Raw genomic sequence first — 23,905 nt, forward strand, 5'->3', positions numbered from 1 at the left:
CCCAGCCTGGTGGGGACACCTGGGGAGGTCTCCGCCCTCATCCCGGGCGCATCACACCTGTCCGGGCCGCCAGGGGCTTCTCCAGTTGTGGCGAGTTTCCCCACCACCCTGTACTCCAGGGAGGTTACATTTTGCCGGAGTCGGTCTCACCTGCCGCTCCACACGGCAAGGAAAGCCGTTTGCAGGGAACAAAAAAGAGCTCAAGAAACGTCTCTTTCCTTGACTCTGCCTCAGTCCGGTGTTGTAATCCGCAGAGCTCCGTGTGCAGTGACGGGCTTTATTGAACTCGCTCGTTCCTGAGCCTCTTTTGGTTTTATAAACCCTAAAGTTGCAAAATTGAGGGACTCTCAGCTTGGAAGCATTAGATAGCGCCACCCACTGTCCGCCCGGAGACTCGCAACCCAGCTTTACAAGCAGCTGCCACTCTTCCCACAGAGGAGCCTCCACCTGCGGGTAGGGCAGGGCGTCCAGGGCACCGGGGAATTTCCAGAGCCCTAGGAGGAGCTGACCACAGTCACGGGGGCAGCCGCGGGGGGGTGGCCAGCTCCAGGCCTCTAAGCAGGAGGCCCACTCACGCTCTCAACCCCCCCGGCCCCCAGGAGCACAGGGCTGCGACAGCTCTGTCCCACTGTCCAGCGCACCGGCCCCCGACTCCCAAAGCCCCCCAGACCCAGCCAAGCTGGCCTCTTGTCTCCTGCGCCGGACGAGACCTCAGAACCCTCCTCAACACGGCGCCCCAGGCAGCCCTGCTGTCGGATGGGACGGCGAGAGGCTGGCCCCTCCTCCACCCACATCGCGTTTCCCCTAGCTCCTTCCTTTTTTTTTTTTTTTTTTTGGAAGTTGCTTTTTTTTCCTAAGTAAGGTATCACTTGTCATATCCAACATTCATTGGCTCCAACCTGTCCCCGCTGCGGCCCCCTGAGACCCCATGGCCCTCCCACAACCCCGTTGTCCTGGTCCTCAGCACCCTGGGCACTCGCCCTTTCCCTGCCCGGGGACCCTGCAGCCCAGGCGAGCCCCACTGCCACTCCCGCGTCGGGCTGGGACACCGCCCCGCTGCCGGGGAAGGCCGGACACGGGTCTGGGTGTCCCCCACGGGCGCGCATCACAGCACGGTGGTTCTAGACGGACACACTTGTCGAGGATCCCTGGACGCCCCCCTGTCCTTGGTCAGGCGCAGCTGCCCTCACCATCCACTCCTTGGACGCCGGGCAGAGCTAAGGCCTGTGAGCACCAAGCTCAGCCTGGCTCAGCACCATGAGGAGGTGCAAGGACTGGCCCGTTGCACGGATGCAGAAACTAGGGTTCACCTGGAGAGCTGAGTGACGTAGTTGACCCGTGTGACCCTGGATCCCCAGGGCGGGGTGCAGAGGCCCTGGGCCTCCCAGTCCCCCAGCCACTACTTGAGGCCCAGCCACGAAGCTCTGCAGAGCCCACGTCTTCTGCTCCATACGGATGCCCTGCTCTCCCCTCCCACACCCACAGCCGCCAACCCTGGACAAAGGAGAAACCTCGCCTCTCTGGTGGGATGCTCCCTTTGGACCCCTGGCTCTGGGGCCTCTCCCCCCCAGGTCTGGTGTTTTACGGGAGAGCTAGAGTCAGGCACAGAGGGGTGGCATGCGGTGTGGCCCGGGCACCAAGCCAAGGCCCCTGCCCCCTGAGGTCCCTGGTGCGTCCACGAGCCTGGGCCTGGGAGCCAGGCCACGGCCGTCAGGTGGGCCCCGAGTGAAAGGGGCGGCTTCCCCCTGCAGCCTGGCCAACGGTCCCCAAAGCACCCAGGCTGCTCCTGGGTTGGCTGACCTCGGGGCTTTTCCGATTGCCGTATCAGAGCTGCTCGGGGACCCAAACTTGCCACCCGTGGTGCTGTGATTGGGCTCATACCTGTTCCCGCAGAGGTTCACTCCTGGGGAAACTGGGGCTTGGACTCAAGCTGTGGTGTCACTGTGGTGACCTAGTTAGTGACCCTAACCTTAGGGGGTAGGAGACAGCAAAAGGGGGCAGGGGGAGAAAGGGGGAGGAAGAGCCCGTCAGCCTAGCGGCTGACTTCACGCCCTTCCATCACCGGCCCCCCATGTCCCCCCACCTCCCTCCCTCCCTCCCTCCCTCCCTCCCTCCCCCTCCCTCCCCTTTCTCCCCTCCCCCACCTCATCCCTCTCCCTCCCCCCTCTCTCCCCCCACCCCCCTCTCTCTTTCTTCTCTAAATATGAGATATTATTAATAAAGGCTTGATGTGGGATCTTTTCAGAAAAGCCAAGTCCTTATTTACAACAGCTGAAATATCTCACAAGCAAACGTGTGGGTTTCCGCAAGTAAGTACTCAGGCAACAGTTTGTGACATTTTGTATGTATACACGCTGCTTTAATTTCTAAATAAACTTTTTTATTTTAGAAAGGCATCACACTTACTGAAGGGCACAGAGGTGGCCCCGCGCTCCCACCCCCACGCCCAGCATTCCCGCGCCAGCCTCTGGTGCCCGCGGGCACGACTGTCCCGGCGAAGGAGCTGAACCGGGGTGTCATGCCCACGCTTCACGTGGGCTGTCCTTGTTGTCCCCCTAATGCCCTTTCCCTGGCCCAGGGGCCCATCCAAGACCCCACAGGACCTTGAGCCACCACATCTCCTTCGGTCCCCCTGGACGGACTTCCCTTCTGATGACCCTGACGGTTTTGAAGGGGACTGGCTTCCGGGGAATGTCCCTCAGCAGGCATCTGCCTGTGCGCCCGGTGCTTGGGCGGGTGGTGGGGCTGAGGGAGACCACAAGGTGGGGGGGGCATCCTCATCACGTGGCTGTCACCCGCCGTGGTGGCCCTGGTCACTGGCCGAGGTCACGCTGGCAGGGTCCTCCACCGCGGACTCACTCTGGTTCTCCCCTTCGACACTGTCCCCTTGATCAGGACGGCCCCCTACACAGCCCGCACTCCAGAGTGGGCTCAGCCACCACCTCTCGGGGGCGCGGCGTCTACGCGAATACCGGGCGCCTGGACCGACTCCGCATCCCTTGCTCGAGTGCGTATCTGCGTCAGGCGGGCAGTGGCCCTCCAGCGCGACCTCATGCTGGCCAGCCTGGGCCCCGGGGAGCTGTCCTGTGTCCCGGCGTGCCCCGGGCCTGTGCTCTCGCCACTCTTGCTGATTCGCTCCCTTGCCCTCTCGGGCACCACCAGAGGCTCCGGCTCCTGGACACGGCCGCCGGCCTGAGGAGCCCGGGTCAGAGACCGGGGTCTGGGCGCACGCGGGGGGCTTCTGGTCTCGCTCTGCTGGCAGAGCAGGGCGGCTCCGTGGGCGCGCTCCCCCGTGCCATGTGCACAGGTCCCTCGCGGGGCCACACGTGGCCACCTGTAGGAAGCGGGCGGGGGTGCGCACGGAGGTCTCCGGCTCTGCCCCCGCCAGCCCGGCACCCCCACTCCTCCGACAGGGCCAAGCCCGCGGCCCGGGGAGCAGCTTTGTGGGCCGGAGTACCGCCTCTCCCATGCACGCTCCCTCCGCCTTGCCGTGTCCACAAACCCCGCTCCTCTCCCTCCACCCCTTCAGGGTGGTCCAGCCGAGCTACACACGGGCGCCTGGCGCCTCCCAGGGCATCCACCCTGGCCTTCTCCGGACCGGCCCGGAGCTACTCAGTTTGCTCACAACCAGGCTCCGCGTCGCCCCCGTCTAGGGCTCCTGTCACTCAGCGACACGCATTTATGACGCGCCCGTGTCTCTCTGCCGCTCCACCGTTCACCCCCTTGTGCGGCTGAGCTCCACGGCTGCTCACCCGTCACCTCCTGGGGGCCTCGCCGGGGCTCCGCCTTCAGTGGCGAGGAGCAAGCCTGCCACCCGTGCTCATGCGCAGGTTTGGGGCGGACGTGCTGCCAAGGCAGTCGTGTGAACACCTAGCAGAGTGACCGCTGGACGGCCTGTGCCCGTCAGAGCCGTGTGTTGTCCCCCCCCACCCTGCCCCCTGCAGGGGTCTAGAGCCTTCGGCCGGGCTGCGCAGCCGATGTGCCGGGGAGGTGGGCAGGCGTCGGGCCCGCCCTTCTCCTGGGGGCTGCCTGCAGGCTGAGGCCTGGGTTCCACTGCATCCTGACCTGAGCTGTCACCTGCCCTCCCGGCCTCAATTTCTGACCTGAGCAGTGGCAGCAAAATGACTCTCTGACCCTTCACAGGGCACACTCTCGACCGTGTCCACTCGGCCACGGACGGGAGACTGAGGCCGGGGAAAAAGTGGTGTGCCCAACAGATCCCCAGCTGGGGTGGGACCCAGGGCCTCCCATCTCCCCGGATGGCCCAGGCCAGGCCCGGCGGCTACTGGCACCAAACAAACAGGAGAAAGTGGGCCCCGCTCCCGTGGCTGCCCCAGAGACCAGAGCGGGCCTCTCCAAGCTGCACCCCAGCCCTGCTGCATCAGGACACCCCTGAGGGGCAGTGCGGCCAAGGAGGGTGCCGTCAGACTGGTCCCCGCCCCACAGTCCGCTCCGGGCAGGGGCCGGACTGGCCTGGAAGCTCCCAGCCAACTTCTGCCCATATAAACACTGGAACCAACCCCGTCTGTCCGTCCGCCCTTCCGTCCGTGGACGCAGGCTTTCCCAGCCCCAGTGCGTGCAGAGCGCCAGCTTCGTGGGCTTTGGTCATAGATTCCACAGCCCTGCCAGGTCAGGTCAGGGCCCGCAGGTGTCAGGATAGGGCCTGAGGTTCAGGGTCAGGGACAGTCGTGCCCGGGCCGTCCTGCAGAGGCCGGGGCCGTGGGGTGCTATCAAGTGATGAATGAATGAAGTCCCCACCCTCCAGATTTTCCCCCAGGCAGCTCCAGCCTGCCCTTGGGTTTGCACCTTCAAGGGTACAATGATGCCCCACCTTCTGGGCCCACAGCCCTGGCCTTCTCGGGACGGGGACCCCCAGGGCTGGTCTCTAAGGGCTCCAGCCCCCACCCCTGTCCGGGTCCTCAGCCTGTGGTAGAGCCCCTTCGGAGCAAAATAAAACAGGAAGTGGTGACTTGGGAGTTTTCTGGATCCAGGCCCAGGCGGAGCACACAGGGGCTTTGCCGCCCGCCCCGCCTCAAGGCACCTCCACCAGACGGGCAGATGCCAGCCCCACCCCAGACCTCCAAAGCTACCGGGCTGGGGGACGGCTCCCGGCTGCTGGTGATTCTAATGCACAGAGAACTGGGACAGGGAGGGACCCAGGGAGCAGGGTGGGCTGTGCCCAGCGCCTCCAGCAGAGGGCAGTGCTGCTCCACGCCTCGGCCGCCCGGGGCCCTTAGGGACCCTCCACACAGGGGAGCCAGGCTGAGCTGGTCCCCACTGAGGACTCCCCAGGGGCTCTGCGTGCGGTGGGGAGGCTGACCTGGGCCCTTTGGGTTCTGCAGCTGGAAGCGCGCGCTGGAATGGCCGGTACCCTGACACTCAGAGAACACAGGGTCACCAGCTGCCCCCGAGTTTAGGGGCTGATGGGACCCTTGAGGGACCAGGGGCTGGGGACTGAGCTCTTTACATGGCCCCCCCTTCCCTGACACCCCCCCCCACTCCAGCCCCTTTCTGCCTGCGGTCCCCACGGCTTCCCTGACCCCCTCCATAGGTTCCTGTCACTCGGGGAGACACGGCCCACACCGCAGCCACGGCCGGGGCCCCCGGAGCCGCACGAGGCGTCATGCTGCCCTCACGCCCAGCGGTGGCGCCAGCTCTCCTGTGTGCCCAAGGCAGGGTGCCAGGGCCTCCCCCCAGTAGCCCCCCCGCCCCCCTCCCGAGCATGCCCTTGCTCCCAGCACACTGCCCACTTGCTTGCTGATGGCGGGACCCGCCTGTCACTGGGCTCCCGGCAGCCAGGACGGGACCTGCTACATAGTTGGCGCTCAGCATGGTCCCGTCCCAAATGCCCCTGCTCCCACCCTCACCTCTAGGGTTACAAACCCCAGCCCTGCTGGGGGGGCCTGTCACCACCTAATCCTGCTGGTGGACAAAGCTCTCGGGCCCCGCATCTCTGGTCCAGGGGGAACCACCCTGGGCGGGTGTCGCCATAGCAACTGGAGGCAGCAGGGAGGCCCAAGGCCAGATTACCATGCAGTGTTGGGTGCGCCCATGTGTCATCTGAGGTCCCATTCCTGGGGGTCACCAGGGGCTCCACTCGTGGCAGAAAGTTGGGGTCGGAGCCCCGCCCAGCTGGACGCCCTTGCCTCTTGCACACGGGCCCCTCTGCCCCCCTCGCCGAGCTTAGCACACCGCCCCAGCGGTGCTCCCTGGAGCCTGCATCCTGGAGCACGTTTGGAGGACCCTGGTTTTGGGCAGGCGGGGCCCCCACAGAGGTCATCTCAGTCCCTGGCCTGTTCTGCCAGGGCTGCCCCTGATTGACTGAGACCGACAGACAAGGTCAAGAGGCTCAGCACGGCCTGGGGCCCCCCACATGGCTCGTTAGGAAAACGGGAATCGGCCCCCCCAGCCCCAAGGGCAGGGCTGCATCCTGAACACCCGCAAGGAACACTCCTTTCCTGGTCTCCCCGCAGGACCCGAGCAGCCCCTCCCGGCTTGGCAGCTGTCCCGAGTCTGCTCTCTGAAGGGGACGCGGACACCGTGCGCCCTCCCAGCCCACCGGGGACCGCCTGGCACGTCCTGAAGGCCCTGCCCGGAGCTGGGGCTGGTGCCTGCACGGGAAATCAGGCCACCGGGGAACTGGCGGCCCCACACAGCGTGCTCAGCAGCAGCTTTGGTCATGTGGAAGGCAGGACAAGGAGCCCCTCCACGGGGACACCACCCTCCCAATTCCCCAGGGCCTCCAGGCCTGATCCTCTTTGCAGACCCAGGAAGCAGCCCCTGCGGCTGGTAAGGCGTGCTTCCGACCGGAAAGCAGAGCAGGCCAGTCCCGGCCAGGTCCAGCGGCCAGTGGGGGGCTTGCTGGGGGACTTGCTGGGGCTCCCCATGTCCACCCCCTTCCAGGGAGTCCAGACTGAGTTCCCACGGGCAAGGACAAGGCCTTGACTCGGTGGGGGCACATGGCCCCCCCCACAAGCACAAGCAGCAGCAGGCTGGTCCAGCCCCGGCCGGGGCCCCCGGAGCCACACGAGGCATCAGACCCGCCCAGGGGGAGCACGTGCGGGGGGAGGGGTGCCGACTCCCCCGGGGGAGGCCCCCTCTGTCCTGCCTCTCACTTCCTGAGGCCTCATGAGGTCCTTGCGCGCCAGTGTGCAGAGTGGGACCTGTGCATACGTGCTGTATGCAGGCAGTGCGTACACGGTGTGAGGACCATGTGCACACGCGTGTCGCATGTACATGGACGTTGTAGGCAAGCGTTACCTGTGAGCAGGCCTGTCGTGTGCTGTGCACAAGTGCGTGTGCGTGTGGCCTGTGCGTGCACATGTGGACACGTGTCGTGCGTGGACACGTGTCGTGGGAGCACATTCTGGGGAGGAGAGCACGAGGGGAGCCACTGGCCTATGACTGTGGGGTTCACCCACTCTGCTGGGAGTGGCCCTGGTTCCACAGGGCAGGACCCCAGCTCCAGGGCGCCCAGCGCCTCCCTGGGAAGGTGTCCGCCAGACCGAAAGCACAAGAGAATACGACACTATCGCCAAACTGCAGCCGGGCCGGGCCCGGCCCAGCCCCCAGAGGGTGTGGCGACAAAGAGCGTCCATCACACGGGACGGAGCAGATGGGGTGTCATTACCTCGTTCGGAACAGAGCAACCGGATGACATCATTCACTCTGTGGCCCCGTGTGTGAGCCACTTGCCCATTCGGGCTCGGGCAGCCTGGGGCACGGCGGGTGGCCGGTGCCCTAGGACGCGGAGGGGCCCACAGGGGCCGTGCGGGCTGTGGAACAGAGCAGGCCAGGGAAGGAGCACGGCTGCGCAGGGGTGGGGGGAGGGGGCGGTGACCCGACCCGGGGGCCTCACTGCCCTGGACCGGCCCCCGCCACAGGTCGGGCAGCAGCCCGGGCGCCCCCCCGCGCCGGCCCAGGAAGCCCGCCAGCCCCAGACAGGAGAGCCCCCGGCAGAACAAACGAGAACAGCATGGTGATCTATTTTTAAACGCTCATATTTTGTTTCTCCTCTCACGTTTTTCTGTGTTTTCCTTTCCACGTTCTAACACCGCTGTTGGTCCGTGGCCGGCACCCGTGGCGGCGGTGTTCAGAGAACACGCAGGGAAGTAAGTTCACAGTCAAACAAGAGTCTCGGGAAGGCCGGCTGGCAACGGGGGCAGAACAGAGCAAGGCTTCAAGAATCACTCAGAAGGGGAAGAAAACCCCTGACCGTCTGGGCCCCACCCCTGCCCGAGGGGAAATGTCCACGCAGCGGTTCGTACAAAGCCCGTGCGCTGCGTCCACCTCCGAACGCTCCACTGAAAAAGCTCTCCTCCATCTCTAGAAGCAGAAACAAAACAAATCCCACCCCCCCCATCATCCAAGTATACATGAGGGATAAAATTACATTTGTACAAAAATAGATTTTTACCTTTCCCGATGCTTTAGACATTTTATCTCTACTCTCTGTATGTACTTGTCACCCTCTGAAGTGTCCGCGGCGTGTCCCGGCTAAGGCATTGCTGAGGATGGGGACCGATAAGGCTGCTTGCTCCAAAGCATCTTAAAATAGATGCGCTCCTTGCCTTGGGATATTCACTCGAACCCGGATTTCACCAAAGGAGGGGTCCTTATGTACTTGCTTACAAGAAGCAAATTTATAGGAAAACGGGGGGAAAGTCTTGATTAAAAATAAAGACAGAAAGTTGGTAACTGCCCCGCGGGTGCTGGGTCGATGGCGTTCAGCCTCCCGCAGTGTCTCTGTACAGCACAGCCATGTCACGCTGCGCACCTGCGTGGACGGGGAGCGGGCCACGCGCCCCAATTCCGTGATGGGGACAACATCAGCTGATTACCCACTGGCTGTGCGTCCGGCCGGGCCCTGCTGGCGGCCCCCGCAGGCGAGGGGCCTCCGGTGTGGTGTCTGTGCTTGTCACCGGCCCGAGTCCTCTAGAAGTCGGGGGCGCGGGGCCGTCTCTGCCCGGAGACCGCGTGCTTCCAGGTGCCGAGGGGAGGGCAGGCCGGCTTCCAAGCAGAGGCCCCTTGCAGACGCAGGCGCGGTCACCTTCACTGCCCTGCGGCCGGAGCCCAGTCCCCGATGTCACCGCGGGGAAGTGAGTCCATGGAGCCGGCGCCGGAGGCACCCCGGGCCAGGCCGAGGCGGGGACGGGCAGAGGTGGCTAATGAGCTGATGTTAGTGCTATCTTTAGAAAATTAAAGATTGTCCCACCAAAATAATAATAATAATAAAAATAATTACAAAAATCACCTTAATTGAACCAGATTGATAACACTACTAACGGTCTGGTTAAATAAAACTCCTACCTCTCTACTGAGCCATGTGCATCTCCCCACTTAACCCCCTCCTCCAACAGCACTTGAAAGCATGACAAGGACAGCAGGTGGATCGAGAGAAGGACGGCCCCCGGCCCGCGGTGCTGAGGCTGCAGGCTGGAGGGGCTGGGGGCTTCTGGCTTTCTATGCTGTAGCCTGGGGGCCTCAGTGCTTTCCGGCAAGCAGCCAGGGACGTTCATAGGAAGGAGCTGACCCTCCAACAGACTCAGTCCTGGGCTTCCTCCACTCGAGGCCCCCACATTCCCAAGGACCCCAGGGAAGTGGGAGAGGGCAGGGCGTGGATGATGGGGTGCGTCCGGCTGAAGGCACCGGGGTGTTGGGTGTGGGGCAGTCTACCGTTCCCACAACCGGGGGGACCCCGAGAGGAAGTTCCCAAGGGTGCCTGCATCACTGCCTGTCACAACCGAGCCTCCAAAAGCTGCTGAGAGTCTGGGAGCTGGGTGGGCACTACACGCCCCGCCCCTACCGCCCACGTGGCAGGGGACACCTCCCCACATTACAAGCGGGCGGGCAGCAGAGGAAGGGAGGCTTTTCTGCAGCCTTTTGGAGCCTCTGCCTGGTGCCTCACCTTCAGCTTGGCTGGAGAATCTGGAAGGCAAAGCAGGGACCCTTCCTTCCCCCCCGGGGCCTGGAGACCCCTCCCTGCCTTGCTCCAGCTGGAGAACCAGACTCTGGGGAAGGTATCCGCCCCCCTGGGCTGCTCCTGGGGGCCACAGGAGGGAAGCCAGGCTACAGAGCAACCCCTCAGGAGCTGCCTGCATCACCCCCCACCCTGCTCAGGCCCCCACCAGCGACGAACACTGCGTTCATGGAGTAGGAGGCATAAGACTGGAAAGTACTCAGACCAAAGGGAGGGCATTACAGTGCAAAAGAAGCGGGTTCAACCTGAGAGAGCCCCTGCACACCCAGAGCCCAGAGCACCCTGGCCCAGGAGGCCACGCCCCTGCCCAGCTCGGTGGAAACGCTACAGAAGCAGGCGCAGCCTGGCCTGGGGAGCCGTCAGCCAGGGCATGTGTTTGACGGAGCCCCACATCTGGCTGTCCCTGCGGGGCGACCAGCTGCAGGCCCAAGGACGCTGGCACGCCACAGTTCCCGATCCCAAGAGGCTCCCACACAGGACAGGCCGCCAGCAGAGAGGGCCTCCCTGCCAACAGTTCTAGGAAGCAACCCCCACCTGCCCCTTCCCGCCGGGCTTATGTGCCCCCAAGCCCCTCCCCTCCGCACACCTGCCGGGGGTCCCCAGCTCCAAGGGTGCACAGCTGCTGAACACCCCCTGGGGAATGCACCCTCCTTCCTCCCATCCCTGCGGGCCTCCCAGGCCCAAGCCCTGCTCATGACAGATCAGCACGGCCCAGGACTTCGGGGAAGGCCAGGAAGCGGGCTAGCCCTGCAGAGACCGGGGGGGTGGGGGGCAAGGGGGGGCTGCCCCTCCGCAGACAGCAGACAGAACTGAGGGCAGGCCGTACACAGGGTCCGCCTACCCCGGCTTGTGTGAGGCGGCGCGGGGGGAGAAGCGGAAGCCAGGGTGACGTGAAGAGAAAAGCAAGGTGGGGAGGTGGGTGACGCCGGTCCCTGCAGCCTCGAGGGGGGCCTGGAACCCTGCACAGAGGTCGGCTCCTGTCCTGCTTCGCTCGGGGGCGACACTGCAAGTCATCTTTGGAAAAGGGGCTGCTCGCCCTTCACTGTGAGGGGAGGGAAGCCTGCTCGCCCCAGAGCCCCCCTCGTCTTCCCGGGGGGCGGGGCAGGTCTTTTGCGCCCTGCTCCCGAGCCTGGGTGGGGCGCCTGACAGGAGGCGACGGGGGTCACTCCAAACACAGGAGGGGAGCACGGGATGTTCCCAACACCAGTGCGGCTCAGGGACGGGGCCTGCGACCCGGAGAGCCGCCCCCGCTGCCCAGGGGAGCCGTGCGGGCCTGGCCGGGCTCACAGCAGTTCCGGCCCCAGGAAAGCCACAACCCGGCTTTGCGGGTGAGGAACACTGAAAACAGCGAGGTGGCCACGCTCGGAGGCTTAGCAGGCTGCGCCCCCACGTCCGCGGAGGCCAGGCAGAGAAGGGGCGGGGACGGGGCTCAGCTGAGAAGAGCGGCCAGGCCGGGCGGCCGGGCCGGCGGGCCTAAGTCATTTGGTGGGGGGCCTCTAGCATCTCCATGAGGAAGGTGTCGATGGGCGTGTCCCCGATGAGCTTGAAGAAGAAGAGATGTTCCAGGCACTTGAGGCCGATGGAGCGCAGAGCCGGCAGGCGGAGCAGCAGCTTGGCGAACCTGTGGGAGGACCGGGTGAGGGCGAGCCTGGCCGTCCTCCCCACCCTCCACCCAGCGCCTGGCGGCCTCCTGGGGACAGAGCCGGTCCCAAAGCCGCAGCAGTAGGGCCTGGCCTGCACGGAGCCTGAGGGGGAGCCGGGCCCCTCAGGCAGCGGACAGAGCAGGCCAGGGCCTGGGAGCAGGAGTGCGCGAGGTGGACGCGAAGACCCCGAAGGAAGACCCATGGAGTGGAGACCTGGGGTGAAGGACCAGAGGCAAGACAGTGGCTGGGCTGGGGCAGCCTCAGTAGGGCTTCATGGGAAAGTTAAAATACGTGGGCCTTCTTCAAGGGCAACAGGGAGCCACGGCAGGACTTTAAGCAGGGAGTTTAACAGAGAGCTACGAAAACGGATCTGAGTATCAGCAGTGCCTCTGGCTGCAGTGGGGAGACCAAGGTGGAGCGGCTCCTGGGCCAGGGGAACAGGTCTGTGTTCAAGCAGGCCTCCGCTCATGAAGCATCGGCATCCCATGTGCCCCAGGCCAGCGCCCACCCCTTCCCCAGAAATAGCCCTGCTGGAGCTGAGCCAGAGGCCCAATCGCCAGGCCCTGCCCGACCCGGGTGAGGAGACCGAACGTGGGAGGGCAGCGGGAGGTGCTGGGGCTCTGGGAGGAGGGACGCCAGGCTCAGCGGCTCGGCTGCCAAGGACAGCGCCCTGTCCCCTCCAGGGACGTCCACAACGGTCCCCCACAACGGCGTGAACCCTCATTAATTATTCACAACGTCTGTATTTCAGGAGAGAAAGCCCTGTGGTTGGCGGCCACACAACCTACGTTTTAAAGGCAAAAACGCAGCGTAGAGGCTGGACCGGGGCCAGAGAAAGCTGTTTTCTGCTGAGCTGGCGAGATGGGCTGTGGCAGGGAGCCAGGAAAAACAAGCAGGCCGGCCCTCCGTCCTCCCCAGCAAGTCTCACTTTAAACCAAACCAGATGAGGGCTGCGAGGGGGCCGGGCACAGTCACCGGTGCGTGCGGCTGCGCGTGCGCCAGGTGGGGGGCGGGGGGGCGGGGCAGAGGGAGGCCTGGTGCCCAGGGGTGGAGGGGCCCCTCCGAGAGAGACCTTATTGGAGAGAGGTGCACAAATCAGGACAAGACTTGCAAGAGCACCAAGCCATAAACAGTTCCCCTTCCCCCGAACTGTGCGCCCGGCACTGCGGACCCGGGAATGAGACCCCAGCCCCTCCGGTGCCCGCACAGCCCTGCACACGTGTACAAAGCACCCACTGTGTGCCGGCATCCGTCCCTGCTGGGGGTAAGCACGCCAAGGCCCTGCCTCTAGGGATTCCCTTGAGGGGCAGAAGTGCCCCGGCTCCATCCTCCTGCTCTGCAAGGACGGGCACTTGCTGCCCGCGGGCCGGTGCTCTGGGCGGGCGGCAGGAGCACGCACTCGCTCGGGGGCGCGGGGGCATAGGCTCCCTCCACGGAGGAGGGCGCCGCCTTCTAATTCACACAAGGTGCCACAAGGGCTGGGGGCAGTCTCGCCTGGGGCAGGGGGTCATGAGACCCTGAGGCCCCCCGAAGGCGGGGGGAGGGCGGGGGGCTCACCTTCCTGGCTGCTCGGGGTACTTGTGTTTGCAGTAGGCCTCCAGGGACGCGTAGACCTTCTCCCGCAGCGCCTCCACCTCCGCTGGGTTCGAGAGCCCCTTGGAGTCTGCAGGGGGAGGGGCCGCAGGTCAGAGGTCTCGGCCCAGAAGGCTGCGAGGGGCACCGGGGCACTCAAGCCCGCTCCCCCACATCCCCGCTCGGCTGGGGCCAGCAGCGGCGGGGCAGGCTCTGCCCCCAAGGAGGCCGCCCCGGGCTTGAGTCCTGGCTTGCCACTCACTGGCCACACGCGGCCCATCCTGGACTTCCCTGCACTCAGCTTCCCCATCGGGGGTCAAGCGCAACCAGCTGCCCTCACCCTCTCCTGGTTACCACAGCAACCAGGCTAAAGCCGGACCCTGGATGCCCTCAGGACTCGGTTCCTTTGAGAGGGAGAAAAGCTCAGAACCGTCACCCGCAAGAGCCAGCCTCACACAGGGCAGTGGGGGAAGAGGCCTGAGCCCGGGGACCCTGGGGGGGAGGGGGCGGGAGCCCAGTCTGGAAAGGGCTCTGCCCGTGGACAGAGACGCCTGGGACCTCAGCCACCAAAACCCCCGGGGCCCAGAGGTGGGATCTAAGGAGAACAAGAGAGACTTTCCAGGGCTCAACCGGGCGAGCCGACACAGGCCTTCCTGACCCGGTCAGAGCCCACCCGTGCCGGGCACTCCACTCGGCTTCCGTCTCCTGGGGTTTCCCACGACCCGGCAAGCCAACAGAGACAAAGCCATGTCTCTCCATAGCAGCCACCACGTGGTGCCATGCTAGGGCTCAGAGGCCCTGGGTCTGGCCCCAGCCAAGTGTGGCCCATCCTGATGGCAGAGGGGACAGGGGCTGGAGGCCACAACTGCCCGCCTGCAGCCAGCTGAAGCCGCTGGGCCCCAAGTGGCTCCGCGGTGGGACAGACCTGCCGTCAGGTTGCCCCTGAGCCACAGACTGGGGGGCTCATGCCAGCACGGCCCCCTGGCAGCCTGACACCCCAGCAGGCGCACCGGGGTCCAGCGTGAAAGCCAAAGATAGCCTAGGGCCCTGGGCACCTTGGGAACGTGCCAGGCTTCTCCGCAGCTCAGCACACCAAGGCCTTGGCGGGGAGGCCCTCAGCGCCAGCCATGTCCTTCCAGCAGCCTTACACCCTGGGGGACAGGGAACCCGTGCCAGCAGCCAAGCCGCGCACAACTGGATGGAATGGGGACTCCACCCGGCAGGGCTAAGATGTGCGGCCCCGCCTCCCATGCTGGCAGGACCACAGGCTCAGAGCAAAAACCTGGGGACAAAATGCCCCCCAAAATGGGCTCTCCCCACGAGAAGACACTCATCTCTCCCACAGCCAGACCCCTCCGTGCTGGAGCTGACGGAAGGCAGGAGATCAGGGGCCCACCACCCCTGGCGCCATCCCGGCTTCCCCACTGGCCGGTCAGCGCCCCCAGCTCTCCCCAGAAGCCCGCAGCAGCCCCGAGGGACACTGCCCCTCCGCGCCCCCACCCACCGTCCGGGCTCCCGGACTTGGCCACGAGAAGTTCATGAAGAGGCTGCCTCTTCTGGAGCCCAGGATTCCGGGCAAAGCGGGCCCACACTTCAGATGCAGTGCCCAAACAACGAAGGGTGAGCACAGCTCCCTGAGCCGCGCCGCGTGGGGCGTTCACGGGAGCCACGAGAAGGTGGCGTGGCCAGTGCACCCTCGCAAGGAGACGGGCGATTGGTCCCACAGCACCAGCGAGAGCTGAGGGCCCAAGGCCGGACAGCAGGCCGCGCGCCAGGGAGGCCGTACCAGGGTTGAAGAGGACAATGGCACGCAGGCAGCCCAGCTCCGTCTTGTCCATCTGCATGTCCCGCATCTTGGACACGAGCTCCGTCAACACCCTGCAGAGGAAGCGGGCCAACACCGCCGTCCCAGTCAGACCGTGCCCCCGCCTGGACCACCCCTCCCCCAAGAGAGACCCTAAGGACTGGCTCGGGATGCTGGGCGTGGACCTGGAGAGCGGATGGAAGGGCGAGGCCCCACGGGGCTGCTGACGGCTCCCAGGCCCGGCCTGGCCCCTCCCACCCGGAGAGGCGCTTGCTTTCCCGCCCTCAGGACGGTCTGCATGTGGGATCTACCGGGAAGGGGCCCCGTGACCACTGCACGGAGGGGAGCCAGGGACCCAGACACGTAGGGTAGGTCCACTGCCGTGGCTCCCCACAGCCTGAGGCCGCTCCCTGGGGTCCACGGGAAAGCTGTTCTCCCCAGGACGTGGCCCTCCTTTACCCTCCCTAGCTGCTGATGGGCGTTCTGCTTCTTGTCACCAGGCATTCATGGCCAAAGCAAGGCAGAGGGCAGAACTCTGAGCCACCCTCGGCTGGCCCCGCCCCTATAGGCAGTGGTGTCCTACCTCCGCGGCCTGAGCTCCCCAACCTCCTCCGCCTACCCACTGGCCCCCAAAACTCGACGGCCATGCCCAGGGAGTGCCAAGTGCTTGGTGAAGCTAGACCACAGGGGAACAAAGGATGGTGGCCTGGGGAGGGACTGGACAGTCATCCCGAGGAGCCGGGGAGTCCCCAGGGCTCTGCAGGCTGCAGAGGAACAGATCCCCGGAGCCTGGAGGACAGAATGGGAGGGGACGGGCGCTCCAGAGGGTGCCCCGAGGCCGGGGTCCCACGTTCCATTCACTCGGAGGGCAAGGGGGAGCTGGTTCTCTCTGATGTTGCTCGCTGAGGTCTAACCCCACACCTCCGTCACCAGCACCTCTCTAGCAGCTGGACGCAGAACCGGCAGCTCAGAGTGTGGCAGGGGCTGCATTTCTAAACCAAAACAGACCCCAGGAGGCTGTACTCTCTAAAACGCCTTCTGTGGACAATAAACTGCTGTACTCCCTAACCACCTTTGGTGGCACCCCATACGTTAGCTTGTTCAAGGCCTTAAAAAGTCCCGCAGCGAAGACACATCTATCCACTGTTCAGACCAACACTTGTCAGGAGACGTGGCCACAACCCCTGTTTGCGCTCAGCACGTCCCAGGAAGCTCGCGGGCCTACTTCTCGATTCTACCAACGGCCCTGCGGGGCAGCACGCTTCCTGAGTTAACGTTCCCAGGGGTGACGGCCGGGGGCTCTGCTCGCCTCTGACTGCGGAGCTCCCCCACTCAGGGGCTCCCTGCGAGTCGGCCACCACCTCCCCTCCCCTTGGCTGAGGCAGACGCCACCCAGGGCCCCGGAGCGGGAGCAAGGCTGACTGCGTGTCTGGAGAGCGACTAGAATGAAGACACGGAGCTGCCCCCCACCCCAGCGCTGCCCCTCCGCGGGGTTCCCGGGGAGCGCAGGGGTGCGGGGAGGCGCAGGCGCGGCAGCACGCACACAGCTGGGGGCTCGCGGGCTCCCACGCTGCGGTCACGGCTCGAACGACACGGGGGCCCCGCTGCATGACGGTAACTGTGCTATGACCGCCTCCTGTTTGAAAGTGTAGTTTCCTTCCCGTACACGGTGTCAAAGAAAAGAGCCCGAGAAACCAATCCGCACGGTCCGCTGTGCGGGTCGAGTGCCCCCAGCGCAGGGACTGGCAGAGACGTGAGCCTCCGCCCTTGCACTCGTACTTCCGCACGGAGCAGAACGCAGGTGGAGCGGGCCGCGGACCCCACCTGTCGAAGATGGCGCCCACCCCTGCGCTGTGGGCACTGTTCCGGTGGACGTGCAGCCCGGTGGCCAGGAGAATCCCGTCCTTCACGGCGATGGACCGGTGGGAGAAGGAGGCGATGAGCAGCTCGTTCCAGCCTGAGGGGAGGAGGGTGCACGGTCACACGGCTCTGTCCCTTCCCCTGATGGGGCTGCCGCTCGGCCCCACAGGCCGCGGGCTGTCGCAGCACATCCCACAGCGGGCTCTGTGGGTCCCACCCCCATGTGTGCGCCACAGAAACGAGGGTCCCGAGCACCGATGTTCGGGCAATGCCTCTTTCTTCCGCAGAGCAAGCTTGGGCAATAAAGGTCCTGAGAAGTCCCGCACAGAGCATCTTCTTGAGCTCTGTGTCCACCCAGCTGCTCCCAAACCCATGTGCCCAGGGAGGTCTCTTCCCACAAGAGCAAGATGCTCGTGCCACGGAGGATGCAGGGGGATTCTCTCTGGGACGGCCAGAGAGCAGCTGCCCACCTGGTCCCAAGCAGCAAACTCTCCAGTTACCACGTGCTGCATGGGGCACCACGAGACAGTAAATCCTTCAGCTGAAATAAGGTGTGTCAGAGCCTCAGGCAAACGACACTCTCTCTACGTAAACTCCCGGCTCCGACAAACCAGAGTAGGCGTCAAGGGTTAAGAAAAAGCATGGAAGCAAAACTTGAGATAGAAACGATTTCTGAGCCGGGTTCTCAGTGACTCCTGTGGACGGAAGCCCCAAGCCAATTCCACCGAGATTGCCCTGTCCACAGCCACGCTGCCCACGCCCAGAAGGCTCTGGGCTCCGTGGCACACAACGCCACACGGGCTATCCCACTTTGTAGCGACTGCAATCCTACAGAACAAGGGACAGCCCTGTCTTCCAGAAGGGGAAAGTGAAGCCCAGGGCAGGGTGGGGCTTTCCCCATCACACAGTGAGCCCGGACCCCCAGCCCCCGTCGCCTTCCCCTGGTGGCTCTGGGTGTTGGGTGTTATGCCCCAGCTGGAGTGAAAGCTCTTCCAGAAGGTGCTCCCGGCCCCCTCCCAGGCCCACAAGGCTGAGGACAAGAGTTCTGCTGGGGGCAGAGCCGGCCCCAAGTGCATCTGTTCCCCCCCCCCCCCCCCCCCCCGGACAGGATCCCTCTGCAGTCACTCTGCCTCTCCCTGTCACCCCCCCCCCACCCTGGGGCCTGCCCAGCCTCCCCCTACCTCTGGGCTGGCGGCCACCTCTCCCGCTGCCCCAAGTGCACCCAGGGCCTGGCAGGCACGGGGCCAGGCTGCCCTCTGATGTTCCCGCAGCGCCCAGCACATGCAGCTGGGCCGGCGGGACAGGTGGTGCTCCTTACCGAACCCCCCCCCCCCCGCCGGAAGGCCCAGCACCAGCACAGCTGGTGCACCCGTCCCTCCAGCAGGAACCTGCACCGAGGACCCTAGTCTCCGTGGAAACTCGGTCTCCACTTGGCATGCCGGGCGCACGTCGGGAATCGGGCCTGACCCGAACCCCAGAGCCTGTGCTCCCACCCCGCTTGCCAGCACCGCAACCCCACACAGAGGAGAAACGGAGGCCTCGGTGCGGGGAGAGGGCAGAGCCCAAACCCTCCAGGGCAGCCCGTGTTGGGCACACCACTCCCGCCCTCTCCAGAGGTTCCCAGACAGCCCTCAGCCCCTCTGAAGGCCACTTAGAGACCCAGAACCAATGACCTCCTTATGGGTGGGGGCAGCAAGGCCAGAGTGGGGCAGGGCCCAGGCGGGAGCCCCACACTGCAGAAGAAAGGGGTGTCCCAGGGTCCTACCCATCCGTGGGTCCCCGGGGACCCTGCCCTCTCCCTCCCGTACCTTCCCCGGCCCGGGCCAGCCCAGCCACTTACCTGCCCTCAGCAGGATGACCTGGTCGTCCAGGGGCAGCTCAGAGAAATGCGGGATCCGCTTGGCCCACTCGACCAGCGTGAAGAGCTGTTTGTCCGCTGCCTGGCAGATGTTGGTGACGGGGTCGTTGGGCTGGGTCGGGGGAGAGGCATGCAGTGAGCGCCTGGCTGGGAACGCGGCCCAGACCGGACCCCCCGAGCCCATGTGCTGCACCTGCCCTGGGCTGAAGAAGGGCCCCAGGGGCCGTGTCCTAACCCCCTAAGCCTGCAGGTGGTGAGCCTGTAGCTGGTACAGCATTATGCTTCCCTTTGCGGGCATGATGGAGGGACGGGTTTTGAGGTGGGAGGGCCCCCGGATGATGGATGGGCCCAGTGTCAACACAGGGTCCCCACGGAGAGAGGCAGAAGTCAGAGACGGGAACCCGTGAGGAGAGAAGCCGCTGGCTTGACGCTGGAGGGCCTGGGCCGAGGACGCGGCACCTCCAGCACCGGGAAGGGCAAGGGAGCGTCCTCCCCAGAAGCAACCAGCCCTGGGGACACCGCGACTCTCGTCCTTTGTCGAGGACAACGGACTTCGGACCTCCGGGACCCTAAGAGGCTAAAACTGCTGCTGTTGGAAGCCCTCAGTGTGGGCGCCGAGTGACCCCAGGGCACGGTCGAGGAAACCTAGGTGCAGGCGTGAGCGCCACAATGGTGTGGGACTCTGAGGGGGGCAGACAGTGCCGGCCCCTCCGGGCCACTTCTTCCTACCGGGTGTGGAGACCGCACACACATGGGGGGCACCAGAGGCCTTTCCAGAAAGTTCTAGGCGGAAAGGGACTCTCCCCTCATTGTCACAGAAGAGAAAACCAGGCAGGCCTCAGTGGAGCCCCTCCCCGGCTCCTGGCCAGTGGACCCTCTGGGCCCGAGCGAGGGGAGGACAACAGCCACACACAATGTCTAGGGGGGATCCTCTGAAGAGCTCCCACCAACAGGAACCATCTGCCCTAAAGAGAGGTGCCGTCTGAACTCCCGGGGCCCGTGGGAAGGGCCCGCCGAGGGTGCACATGGGACGCCCGGTGACAAACTGGCACAGAGCCCACCGGGTCAGAAGGGGCTGGCGTGTGCTGATGGGGACATGCAGCTGCAGGGACAGGCATCAGCCACGGCTTCTGGGGCACACAGGATTCCCAGCCTAGGGTGCCAGCACCCAGAACACCCCCACACTGGCCCTCACCCCAAGTCCCTCCTCTGTCCCCTACAGCAGATTCTGTGCAATGGGGCCACGTGCCCCAGCCCAGCACCCCCATGGGCGCTCCCCCTCACCCTGTGATTCACACGGGCACAGAGGCTGGCCTGCACGGGGTCCCCAGCTCACGCGGCGACACACCCAGCAGCTAGCACACCGGAGGCCAGGGCCGGTTCTAGCGGGCACCACCCTGGCCAGGCTCTGCTCTTCAGAGGCTCGGGGCAGCCCCGTGAAGGGAGAGCCCAGGCCCAGGCAGGTGGAGAGGGGCCCGGAGAAGCCACGCAGGGGGGAGGCGGGGGGATGTGGGGGACACCTGGGAGGAGCCTCAGAGCTCTGCCACAGGCTGAAGCCCAGGGACCCAGCCCCCCTGGCCACTGGCTGTTGGCCCCCAGGAGCCCACGAGGGGCCCAGAGCTGTCCCCGAGCCACTCCCAGGCAGGCTGGCGCCCTGATGATAGCGGGACCCCCCCGGCAGAGACCCGAAGCTCCCCCAGGGCTCGAGAGGTGGCAGCTACCCTCCTGATGCTGAGCGCACTGCGCTGCTAACAAGCTGTCCCCGAAGGGGGACCCAGGCCGACCCAGAGGAAGCCACAGCAAGGTCAGTCTCAGGGAGGCAGGCACGTGCTGCCCCCGAGATGACAGGTACTCCCGCTCAGCCAGCCCCTCTGTGCGGCCCAAACCAGGGGGTGCGCCGGCTTTTCCTAATAATGTCCTTACGTGACAAAAGAAAAAGCTGGCAACCCTTTGTTCCTCGCCCGATGTTCTCTGGAGTTTCTGTTCCGTTGCGCAAGCCTCGGAGCTGGCCGCCCCTCCCCTCACTGGGACGGGGAGGGGTCGGGCCCCGTGTGTACCTTCTCCCTGACGGAGCCCAGAGCGGAGGTCTGAGCGGGGCCCTGGTGTGCAGGAAGTGCAGGGAAGCAGGGACGGCCCACCACCCGGCCACAGCGGCCTCTCAGAGCACATGGACCCTCCCGGCCTGGGATGAGGGTTGTGTGTGAGCACCCACGGGGCGAGCAGGCAGGGTCCCGGCCGGAGCTGGGCCGTGAACAGCCACTCAGACACCACCCCCAGCCACGTGGCGGGGAGGGAGAGTTACCACACCACACACCCCACTACGCACTGCTGTGTGCTAGGGAACAGGAAGGAAGCCCTGTGCCACATCGCAGGGCCATGAAGGCAGGCCAGGGGGAAAGGGGCCCCCGGGGAAAAGCGACACCTCAGGCCAGACAGAAGCCTGAGGAGAAGTCAGAGGGAGCCCCACGTGCAAAGGCCCTGGAGTTGCAGGGGCATGAGTGGGGTGTGTCCAGCACGGCAGGGGCCACTCTGGGCCGGGCGGAGGGCAGAGGGAGAGAGGCCGGTGTGACCTCAGGGCCGGCCACAGGGCTCTGATGCCAACCCTGACCCCCCATGAAGGCACAGGGGAAACCGCCCCATGGCCTGCACACCTGGGGCAGGTGCAGGACACCCGAAACTCAGCTGAGGAATGGCCCCAGGCCACACGGAGCGGGAGGGCAGGTGCTGGCTCTCAGCTTGGCCCGTGACAGCCGGGGCCTCCCATCCAGCAACACCCACCAGGGGCCAACAGTCCCCAAGCAATACTGGCCCTTGCCGCCCCATGGGGAGGCCGTGTGGGCAGGGGTGGCGCTCACCGAGTTGGGGTTCAGCCCCATGTTCGCGTCCACGTACGTCTCGGTCTTGGGCTCGACAGCCAGCTCTGCCTCCAGAATCTTCTCCACTGGCATGTCCTCGTTGGCACTGCTCGTGGACTCCACCTCGTTCTCGCTCCTGTCTTTGCCCCGCTGCCGTTCCTCCTGTACGGCTGCAGGGGGCGGGGGGGGGGGGCGGTCAGCCCGCAGCTCCCTCGGCAGCCCCCCCGCCATCAGGGGCTGAGCAGCGCCATCTCTGCCGAGCCCGTGTGCCTGCCAGGGCCGCCGAGGGAGGCACTGCTCAGAGCTGGCCGAAGCCCCACCCCGTCTCTGCCCCAGGTCTGGCCTCCAGCAGCCACGCACGCCCAGAACACAGAGCACACCTGCCCCTCGTTAACTCACACCTAACTAATGCCCACACCAGCACCCGCCTGGGGCCAGGTGTACATCGGCCGGAGCACACAAGGTCCAGCTCTCACGCAGCTGACCAACGGCTCAGCAGAGGTCCCAATATGCAGTAAGACCTTCAATGGACTATGGAGTCAGACAAAGCCAGGAAGCCTTCCCAGAAGTGGCAAGAAAAGACAAGGATGATAGTTCAGGCAGAGAAGGCAGCATACGCAAAGAGCCAGAGCAGAGCCGCTCCTCCCGGCTGGAGAGCCACTGCAAGGGGTGCAAGTCGGGGCAAGGGCCGAGTTCCTGGACAGGGCCTGGCGTGCCACAGGAGAGACACAGGATGGCACACACGTCTCCCGCTGCAGAAAGACGAGGGGGACCTGGGGAGACCAGAAGCTGGAGGCCAATCCCGAGTGTGAGCCAGCATGGCCTGAGCTGGCCCAGTGGGGGTGGGGGCAGCACTGGGGCTGGAGGGCTGAGCACGGGGCTGGTCAGAAGCCGATGGAAGGAGGCAGAGAAGGAGGCATTCACTGCCGCACGGGGACCCATGTGGACAGAAGGGAGGAGGCCAGGGCACCCCTGCAGTTGCGTGTTTGCAGAGCTCAGACTGCAGAGCCCATGCAGTTCAAGCTGCCTCTTCCAAGAGGGGCCAGGCTGTGCACCCCATCCAGAGCCCCACAGGCACTGACATGGCTCCTGAGCCTGCTGCAGCCTCCTGGGCTGACCCCCACCTCCACCCCCTCTGCTCTGCTAGGAGCACCAAGGGCCCTGGACCGGGGAAAATGAGTCAGCAGCGGGGAGAAGTCACAGCCTGCGGCGTGCTGCGGGGCCAGGAAGGGCTGTCTACGCGGCACTGGTACAGCCTGAGCCTGCTAGGTATGTCGGGGGCACCCAGATGCCATCACAGCAGCACCAGGGTGGGCCTCCGCCAAGCCCACCCAAGCCCACCCTCTGTGGTCCCGCCCTCCTGAGCCAGACATCCCCCTCCACCAGAGCCCTGGGGTGGCCATGGCCTCCCCAGGGCCAGCTCCTCAGCTCCTACCCCAGACAAGGCCCTCGGCTTCTTGGGGCCCCTGGAGATCCGACCACAGAGTGGGAGCTTGGTGAGGTGATTTCAGAGTGTAGCCCTGCGACCTCTGCCCACATGGCCAACCAAACCGAGAGGAAGGGCCTGCAAATGGCCCTGCGCTGCAGAGCCCAGGACCCAGGCACTGACGGGGCTGGGCCCACACCAGGCCCAGAAGGCTCCTTGTAAGAGGTGGAAGATTATCCGCACAGCAGGCCTGGGTCCCTCATAACACGCCGAGTGGCACAGGCCACTCACTCCCTAACCAGAAACCCCAGGGCTTTGAGAGCTGGGCAGGTTCTGGCAGCAACTGGTCCTCAGGAGACAGCCCCAGGCAGCCCCCTACCCCAAAGACCCAGCAGGCCATTCTGCTGAGCCAAGCACCCCACAGACCTCATGGGCCCCGCAGAACCTTCACCTGGACAGACGCCCAGACCACCCGGACACTCACCACCCCACTCCCTGGTTGCACCCCGAGCTGCGCCTTGGAGAGGGCCCGGTACACAGCCCGCTGCCGGGGGACCCGAGGGCAGAGCATGAAGATCACACACACTGACGTTTGTGGGAAGCGGAACCTGCCCAGGGCACGCTCCCGCACAGGAGTCAGCTCAGGTCAGCTGACTCCAACAGCTGCGGGGCCTCTGGCCCACGGCCCAGCTTCCGGCCAGCCTGGGGGTGCGGGCTCAGCCAAGGGGCCTGGAGGTCCTCCCAAGGCTGCCGGCCAGATGCTGGTACCTCTCTCCCTCCACCAGGCCTTCCTTAGGCCATCTCCCACTCCCTGCTTTCGACCTATCCCAGACGGACACCCCCAAAGCCAGATCAGAGGCCCAGTCTCTCCAGAGCCCCAGCCTGGCACTGTGCTCTCAGCCCCTCAC

At 65.4% G+C, this 23,905-nt stretch overlaps 1 protein-coding gene across 4 annotated transcripts in view; it reads right to left on the reverse strand.

Annotated features, from left to right (window-relative positions):
- Positions 1-7,984: 7,984 nt before the first annotated feature.
- The window catches only part of RXRA (retinoid X receptor alpha), a 79,792-nt gene continuing 63,871 nt past the window's right edge, over positions 7,985-23,905 (reverse strand). For all 4 annotated transcript variants that reach the window (XM_025859504.2, XM_025859506.2, XM_025859505.2 and 1 more), the window contains exons 5-10: positions 21,572-21,741; positions 18,699-18,828; positions 16,823-16,955; positions 14,981-15,072; positions 13,180-13,285; positions 7,985-11,600 (exon numbers count right to left, since the gene is read on the reverse strand). In XM_025859504.2, the coding sequence (XP_025715289.1) occupies positions 11,453-11,600; positions 13,180-13,285; positions 14,981-15,072; positions 16,823-16,955; positions 18,699-18,828; positions 21,572-21,741 (779 nt within the window). In that variant the 3' untranslated portion in view covers positions 7,985-11,452. The remainder of the gene's footprint in view (positions 11,601-13,179; positions 13,286-14,980; positions 15,073-16,822; positions 16,956-18,698; positions 18,829-21,571; positions 21,742-23,905) is intronic.

The sequence above is a fragment of the Callorhinus ursinus genome, unplaced genomic scaffold (assembly GCF_003265705.2).
Source record: "Callorhinus ursinus isolate GAN/ISIS: 27379988/994484 unplaced genomic scaffold, GSC_fseal_2.0 scaffold122, whole genome shotgun sequence".
Taxonomy (NCBI): Eukaryota; Metazoa; Chordata; class Mammalia; order Carnivora; family Otariidae; genus Callorhinus; species Callorhinus ursinus.